We start from the raw sequence: 8,797 nt of genomic DNA on the forward strand, positions 1-8,797 counted from the left end.
TAGAGAATATGGGGATGGTATTCTTTATGGCCAGGGCCTGTTGGGTGTGGGGCAGGTTTATAGAGATGAACGACTTCTGTTGCTGGCCCCTGTGCTGGTCCGTGTCAGGGTCAATGAATTAAGATGGAAGATAGAAGATACAGTGTAAAGTTGGTTGCATTCTCGCGGCTAGTCTCTCATGAGAACCGGACAACTGCAGAGATGGCAAAGGGGAGGAGGTGGGGGGAGTAGCTTGCTCGCTGTGTGCGCCTGGCTGGGAGAGCTGCAGGCCTGCGTTCTAATTTCACAACTGGCCTGCCATTATTAAATAACAAAATGGAGTCGGTAACCCATAAAGTGGAGTCTCGTTCAACTCTGGTGTTATGCTGTCTAAGGGGGTCACAGTTCCTAGGGGTATTCCCACACGGTTGCTCCAGGGACAGGGCACTGAACCCAAAGCAGCCGCCACTGGGCCTACCCAGGAAGTGTAAGAATGGAGGGGGGTTCCAAGACCCTCTCCTCCCACACACATCGTTCATTCGGGTAAGAGATCACGTGATCACAGTGTACGTGATACACAGCGCAGTCTGTTTGATTGCCTTTTTCAATTCCAGAGGGAACATGGTGCAGCCATATTGGAGTTATTTATGTTGCAATTCATTATGTTATTTGCTTTGCTTGTAGATCCAGGGAGGAAAGGTTACCACCATATTGTGTGAGCCCATGTTATCTCAATTGGCACAACTAGTGAGCTAATTTCTAATCTGCTATGTGTCCGCACAAAGCTAAAATCTTAGGTTTACTGATGCAAATTTGGATTTAACCCGAAAAACTAGAGCTAAGGTTTACAAGCAAGCATGTTAAACAACACCTCCCATGCTAATGGAATGACGGTTGAGATCTCGTAGTTCTGCCCTTCTATCCATAGTCTATTAAGACTCCTGGATGTATACTGTCGAACAGAGTTTCCATGAATCAACACTGGTGGTTGAAAAAAAGTCTACAGTCCCTTAAAGGTAAGAACAAGAAAAAGAAGGGCAAGGGGAGAGGAAGCAGAGAGCCAGATACAGAACAACCAATTTACTGCTCTTAGTGTGTTACCAGCATGGGCCATTGTATATCCTCATTGAGGACAATTTCATGCGTTTTTAAATGATGGATCCAGCATTTTTCGAGTTTAAGCAACCTATATGGAATGGAATATTGACTGTTATCCTGCCTAAGTTGCTCAACTACTGTCCAAAGTAATTCTTCCTCCTTATGCTTTTCCGCCACAAAATGCTAAACCAAAGGTGCTGTCATGTTTTTCATCCTAATCCGTGATCTTTGTTCACTGATCCGCGTGGTTATTTGTCTTGTTGTCATACCCACGTATAACAGATCACACGGGCATCTGATCATGTAGATAACATTACTAGATTGGCAGTTGGTGAACTGTTGAAGTTGCCAATTTAACGTTCCCTCTTTGAAACTAAAAGTTCTGGTAGTTAAGTGGCATACACTACATTTACCACAGGGGTTGTGCCCTAATGTTTGTTCCTTTTCTTGGTTCCATGCTGCTTGCAAGCTATTCTGAGAAAGGTTGGTACTGATGGGTTGTAGTCCTGTATGCATCAAACAATCACACACATTTTTGTACCATTTTAATGCAAATAGAGGCAAGCCTTTTGTACATCCAGTGCTTGTTACTAGGTTCCAATGTTTTTTTCATCAATTTCTTGATCTGTACTGTTTGTTGGGAAAAGGTTGTGACACATAAAAGCCTATCTGTGTCAGAATGTTTCTGCCTGGGACAAAGGAGATGTTCTCTCGGAGTACAGCGTGCTCTTTTGGCTGATCTCTTCACCAATTTCCGAGGGTAACCTCGTTCCAACAATCTATTACCTAGTATATTGTTCTTCAAAATCGCTGATGTTGGTACAATATCTTCTAAAACGAAGGAATTTCCTGTAGGGCAAGTTATCTTTCTGTGAATGGGGATGTTGGCTTGAATATTCTAATAAGATATTATGGTCTGTTGCCTTTCTCTGAAGTGAGGTAGATATGTGTGCTTCCTGGTGAGAGATTATCAAATCCAGGAAGGGTAATTGGAGATTGTTTGAATTCCCAGTGAAGGTGAGATTACTATTACATTCATTGAGCCAGATGATAAACAATTCAAGATGTTCCTTCGAGCCTTTCCAAATGAAAAAAATGTCATCAATATAACGTGTCCAATGGGAAACACAACATTCAAAGGGATTGTTGTTGTACCTGAAACAATCTTCAAAGTCAGCCATATAGATGTTAGGTAGACTGGGGGACATTATCCAAACATTGGAAAAAGGTATTGCATAAGACAATTCTGAGGAGGTTCAAAACTAAAAGAGTGAGTATCTCATGTGGCAATGAGCAGCTGTTTAATTTCTGCTCAATGCATATTAAGGCCTACTCCTGTGGAATATTTGTATACAGTGTGGTGATATCTAAGGTGACCAACAGATTACACTTACCCTCTATTGTCAGACCCTCATAATAATTTATAGTGGCCATGGTGTCATTCAAAAAAGATGGTGAATCTTCCGCCAGTGCATGTATGGCCTTCTCTGTGTATTGCCCACTTGGTTCAAGAATTGTCCCACACAGCGAAACAATAGTTCTCCCGGGTTGGTCTAAACAATTTTTGTGCACCTTCGGTAGTGCATATATTGTTGGCATCCGACAATCTCTCGGGGTCAAGAAACAGGCTTCCTCTGTGTGCAGAAAACCTGCCTCTATTCCTTGTGGGCACAATTCTTGTAAGACTTTCATAAATTCATCTGTGGGATCCGTTCTGATTTTAAGATAATGATTTTCTTTATTAATAAGCGCATATACCATATTCTCGTAATGTTGTCTGTCCATCACTACTATACCTCCGCCCTTATCGGCCGGCTTGATGACTATGGTTTTATTACAAGCCAAGGTTTTTAGAGCCGAGTTTTCCTCCCAAGATAGATTTTGTCAACACAAACATTTTGAGTAGATAATCAATACATTGCTTATCAGCGTAGAATATGGAAGCAGTGCCTTGTTTTCATGTAATGACTCCCGATAACGTGGACATCACCATGGATGAAATCTGATTCAACCCATCTTTTGAAACTGCAACAGTTTGGAGTACAGGAAAATCGGACTTCCAAATAGAGCAGCACTAGTGCCATCCTAGGATGTGCTTTTGGTCCCCCTTACATCCACAACTCGAACCCTCCTCTTGTGAAAAGACTATACTGGAATCAGAAGGATCATAGCACATATACTGCCAGCACCCCGTCTTATCTAAACGTCTTCCATGTCAGACACAGCAATTGAACAGCCACTACCCAAAACCCTTGCCGGGTCAGTCTAACCTGTGAACATATTTGAGATCTGTGACAACTAACACTACACAACAATCATCATAAAAGTGCAACCGAGGTCAACAAAAAGCCCCTGTCCTGACTAATAATAACAAAACAGAACCTCCCTCTTTTCACCTGTTGGCATAGTGAAAACCTTTCAGGGTCAGTATTGCCGATCATACTGGGTCTAAAGACGTTTCAAGGGCCTCCCTAAATGCTTCTCCAACCCTCTCCTGACATATCCACCTTTTAGTCTCTTCCCACCTTGACACTAAATACACAAAGCCCATGCACACTGCCGCTTTACCCCTGTGTATACCCCTTGCATACAATAATCACCAAAGAGCCATTTAGCGTACCCAACACTGCCTGCAACAACTTTAGTCCCATAACACCCCATCCCTTCTTTGTCCAAGACCAGTCGCTTCCCAGGAACCCCCTTCTTGAAACAAATAGATATTTTATATATGGAGACACCCAAGTGTCATTGCCACATACTATCTAGCATCATAGTGGTACCCAAGTCTAAAATACTTTCACAGGCCCACGCCCATCAACACAAATGTTTCTCACCTGCTTCTCCCGTTGCACCCACTCGCCCTGCCTCCCCATGTACCTCCAGCAAGGAACCATATGCCAAGAGGCTGCCAGAATGGCAGACGTGTTCAACTCAAGACTATATTAAATTGGAGTGCAGTCCTATCCTCTTGCAATCTATGCATCATAGTAACAGTGTAAGAATCCAATATTTGTGTTGCCTAGTGCACACCTAGGTTTAAGGTTTTTTTACAGGATTTGTTGAAAATTTACGGGGTGCCGGGGAGAATAACAACCTTGACACTGGGTTGTTTTAACCTATGTAAATCCAACAGATTGTCCACAAGATTGTGGAACTCTCCCGTCCCCTGCACACCCTTTATACTGTAGAAACAGTCAATATTTCTATACAATGGTAATATTCAGTTTCTTTCAGAAAAAAGAAGAAATTAATGAGAGAAGCTAATTCATGACACTATTATAATAAAACAGAATGATGGGGACCATCGGTTTTAATTGAATTTTAAATTAATTGTTATAGATATGAATTTCAATTCATTCATCATCCAGTCTTTGTAAACATAATAACATAAATGTGTTCATTTTGAGGTTACATTCAATATTATAATACAAGGGCATACAAGGTACTCATCACACTTTCTATACAATAGGCTTTTCACATGGTATATCCACAGAAAGTAATGATGAATATTTTCTCGACGCGTTTCGGGGTGTCCCCTTCTTCAGGAATTGATAGCCCTCTTCATTGCCGTTAATCTTTGTTTCGTCTATAATGTATGATACAATGATCAAATTTTAGATTCTCACTGATAACTGTCATTTAACTCTTGGGAGAAATTTTTAATAATAATCACCTGGATGTTCAATGTGGAATATCCTAACTGGATTTATTATCAATAGCAATATCAGCCCAATAATGGTTATTCAACCTGTAGATGTGATAAAAAGACAATAGGGAAAGCTCAATTAAAAACGGGATCTTAATTCATGAAGGAAAATCTAGTCATGTAATATCTAAGAAAAAATATTACCTTTCGGTATTTCTGTAAAAAGCTACTACATCCATGGAATGGGTCGCTGTGGTATGTAGAGAGTCCTCAGGTACGGAGGTAGTGCAGTAATGGGCGATTCCTCCACTCGTGTCTGTAAAAACACGTATATATACTATATTAGATACACGAAAACAATGGGGTGGGATCATTCTGTGGAGAGTATTCTGTGAAGGCCTCTAGGCTCATGATATGCAATTGGGGAGCTGTTTACAAAGGATTCTCTTACCTCCTTCCTGAGAAGATGGCCGGTGCTGTAGCTCGAACCGTTCTACACGGTTTTCGCTAAAGATGGCCACTATTTACATTATGACGTCATCACGTCGAAGCGTGACGACGTCACTATGTTTAGAACGTCAGCGTGTGACGGGAAAACAGACGTCATACGGACATATTTTAGAAAACAATGTGTAATTAACCAATAGTATATAGGTGTATATCTATACTGGTGCAGGGAGTTTGAGTCAAATGAAATAAAGGTGAAAAGAGTCGAAAGATAAATGTGAGGAGTGTCTCATGTAACTTCTGGGAAATCTATTGTTTACCACGGACAAAAGTTAATCGAATATTGGACATCCGTGTGTTTACTATTTCAAGAGAAGCATGCTCACATTCTATGGTCTGTAACTTAATACATCCTATGTCAGTAAAAAATCATCCTAAGTGAACTGAACAAATTCAAAAATGTATTTAACAGCAATTGATATTGTATCCACACTGGGTTTCTGATTGGGTCAGGGGAAACAGTATTTAGTTACAAAAATGAGGCTAAACTGTAATCTTCGTTCATCCCATTGGGAGCTAGACTGTTTAGTCTCTCTATCCAGAAGATTTCCCTCTGGTTCATACGTCTGGCATGATTGCCACCTCTTGGGGCTCTGTTCACAATTTCCAAAATCACAACCTTTAGTTGAGAAATATTATGTTTCTTTATGGAAAAATGTCTTGCTACAGGTGAGTTAACACTGTTGGTACGTATGTTACTTTTGTGTTCATTCCAGCGCTCCTTGGCTTTCCTTTGTGTCTGTCCAACATAGTAAATGCCGCATGGGCAGCTTAAACCATAAATGATTGATTTCGTGTCACAAGTGGCAAAATCCTTTAGTGGGATTTTTTGGCCATTTGATGGGTGTCTTACATAGCTTCCCTTCATTATGTTGTTACAATTGCCACAACTGAGACAGGCAAACGTACCTATTTTCCTCTTGGTGAGGGTTCTTTGATTGTCCACTCTCGGTCTTTCTGCTTTAACTAGGCTATCCCTGAAGTTCCGACCCCTCTTGTAGGCGATTATGGGTGGTTCAGGAAATAGTCTCTTTAGTTGTGGATCCAATTTGATTATACCCCAGTTCTTCTTGATCATCCTTGTTATGTGATGACTCTGTGCTGAATATCTTAAAGCGTAGAGAAATGGGATCTCCTTAGATCTATTTCTTGATATACGGAGGTCTTTCCTCTCCAATGTGAGTGTTTTTTCTTCTGCTTTCTTGATGATAGACTCTGGATAGCCTCTTTCCTTGTATCTTTGTGTCATCAATAGGTTTTCATTCCTCAGGGTGTCAGTTGTTGAGATAATTCTCTTTAGTCTAAGGAATTGACTGTAGGGCAAATTATTCTTTAAATGCGTCGGATGATGGCTCCTGAAGTGTAACGTGTTGTTAACATCGGTGGGTTTGTGATAAATATTGGTGATTATCCCATCTTCCCCAATCTCTAGTTCAACGTCCAAAAAATGTAGTTTAGGGGTTCCAATTTCCATCGTGAATTTGATTCTGTCGTGGCCTGAATTGATGTATTTTAGGAATTCCTCTAGTTCGTGATGTTGTCCTCTCCAAATGACGAAAACATCGTCAATGTATCTTTTCCAGGTGATGATTTTTTTGCTAAATTTTGTTGGTATCAAAATCCATTTCATCTCCAAATGGTACATGAATAGATTAGCATAGGCTGGGGCCATTGCTGACCCCATTGAAGTTCCTGATGCTTGTAAATAGTACTGCGTCCTGTATCTGAAATAGTTGTTAATGAGTATAATTTTGCTTAATTTCATTAGGAAGGTTTTGTTTGCTTCACATTCATTTCTTAGTAGACACCATTCGAGTGCTTCCAAACCGTCTTGATGTGGGATGCATGTATATAGACTCTGTACATCAAACGAAACCAGTAGATCATTTCTGTTAATATCTGTTAAGGTGTCTAGGTGATTGAGAAAATCTGTGGTATCTTTAAGATATGTTGTGGTTGTTTGGACTATGGGTTGTAATGCCTTGTCCACATAAACTGCTAGTGGGTTGAAGATACTATCAGTTCCCGCAACAATCGGTCTGAGGGGGGGTTTTGTCAAGTTCTTATGTATTTTTGGCAGTCCATAGAAGATTGGAGTAATAGGATGTTCATTAATCAAAAACAATTTAGTCTTGTTGGAAATCCATCCTTGGTCCTCAGCTTCCTCAAGCGTAGTTTCAATAATGCTTGATATTTCTCTGACCGGATCTTGTTCAATTTTTATGTACGTGTTCTCATCTGTTAGGAGCTCTAAAATCTTCTCCTCATAGTATGTAGTGTCCATAATAACTATGGCCCCTCCTTTGTCTGCCGGTTTTAGGGTCAGGCTTCTGTCATCCGCAAGGTTCTTGATGATTTCATTCTGCCTTCTCCTGGTATTGTAGTTCCTTGTTCTGGTGAAATTAACCCTTTTGAGATCTTTTATCATCTGTTCTTCAAACATTCTGATGGTTATGTTATTGACTTGAGGGTCGAAATGACTCTTGGGTTTCATTTCTAAGTATTGATGTGGCTCTTGTGTAGTGTTGATTCCCATTTGTGAATCAAAAAAGACTTTGAGTCTCATTTTCCGTGCCAGTCTGTGAAGATTGATTTTTTCTTCCAGCAAATTGGAATTCTGGGTTGGTATAAATGTTAAACCTAGGTTCAATGTGTCCGTTTGGTCTTTGGATAGTGGTTTTGATGAAATATTAACAACTAGTTGTTTGGTTTGTTCCGCGATCTTAGATTTCTTATTGCCTCTTCGCGTAGTCTTTTGTCTAAAAAAACCGAGGGAGAGTTAAATGACAGTTATCAGTGAGAATCTAAAATTTGATCATTGTATCATACATTATAGACGAAACAAAGATTAACGGCAATGAAGAGGGCTATCAATTCCTGAAGAAGGGGACACCCCGAAACGCGTCGAGAAAATATTCATCATTACTTTCTGTGGATATACCATGTGAAAAGCCTATTGTATAGAAAGTGTGATGAGTACCTTGTATGCCCTTGTATTATAATATTGAATGTAACCTCAAAATGAACACATTTATGTTATTATGTTTACAAAGACTGGATGATGAATGAATTGAAATTCATATCTATAACAATTAATTTAAAATTCAATTAAAACCGATGGTCCCCATCATTCTGTTTTATTATAATAGTGTCATGAATTAGCTTCTCTCATTAATTTCTTCTTTTTTCTGAAAGAAACTGAATATTACCATTGTATAGAAATATTGACTGTTTCTACAGTATAAAGGGTGTGCAGGGGACGGGAGAGTTCCACAATCTTGTGGACAATCTGTTGGATTTTCATAGTAACAGTGTACTCATGATTTCAATGGAGATGCATTATGGTATACTTGGTCACCTTTGCATTTAAAACATAAAAAAGATGGGAAGAAGAATTTAGGATGGACTTTATAAGGTGATTGGTGGTGAAAAGGAATGGGGTGCAGAATGAAAGGCACAACAGATTCCAAAAGCAGCGCTAATTTCAATTGATAAAAGAAGGAACTTTCTGGAGGCTGCTAGGAAGTAATTGATGAAAACGTGGAATTTGAAGTGATCTTGGTGTGG

General features: G+C 39.8%; 1 protein-coding gene across 2 annotated transcripts; it reads right to left on the minus strand.

The window, feature by feature from the left end:
- Window positions 1–4,353: 4,353 nt before the first annotated feature.
- Window positions 4,354–7,995, minus strand: LOC138516306 (uncharacterized). Of its 2 annotated transcripts, none has more exons than XM_069631318.1 (2): window positions 4,928–7,995; window positions 4,354–4,825 (listed from the first exon to the last, which is right to left on the minus strand). In XM_069631318.1, the coding sequence occupies exon 1, from the start codon at window positions 7,794–7,796 to the stop codon at window positions 5,700–5,702; it is 2,097 nt and encodes a 698-aa protein (XP_069487419.1). In that variant the 5' UTR covers window positions 7,797–7,995; the 3' UTR covers window positions 4,354–4,825; window positions 4,928–5,699. The 2 variants fall into 2 exon arrangements, with proteins under 2 accessions (XP_069487419.1, XP_069487420.1); XM_069631319.1 differs by having other exon boundaries at window positions 4,354–4,663; window positions 4,751–7,995.
- Window positions 7,996–8,797: the final 802 nt, after the last annotated feature.

Source organism: Ambystoma mexicanum, chromosome 6q (genome assembly GCF_040938575.1).
Source record: "Ambystoma mexicanum isolate Mex_15411 chromosome 6q, UKY_AmexF1_1, whole genome shotgun sequence".
NCBI classification, from domain to species: domain Eukaryota; kingdom Metazoa; phylum Chordata; class Amphibia; order Caudata; family Ambystomatidae; genus Ambystoma; species Ambystoma mexicanum.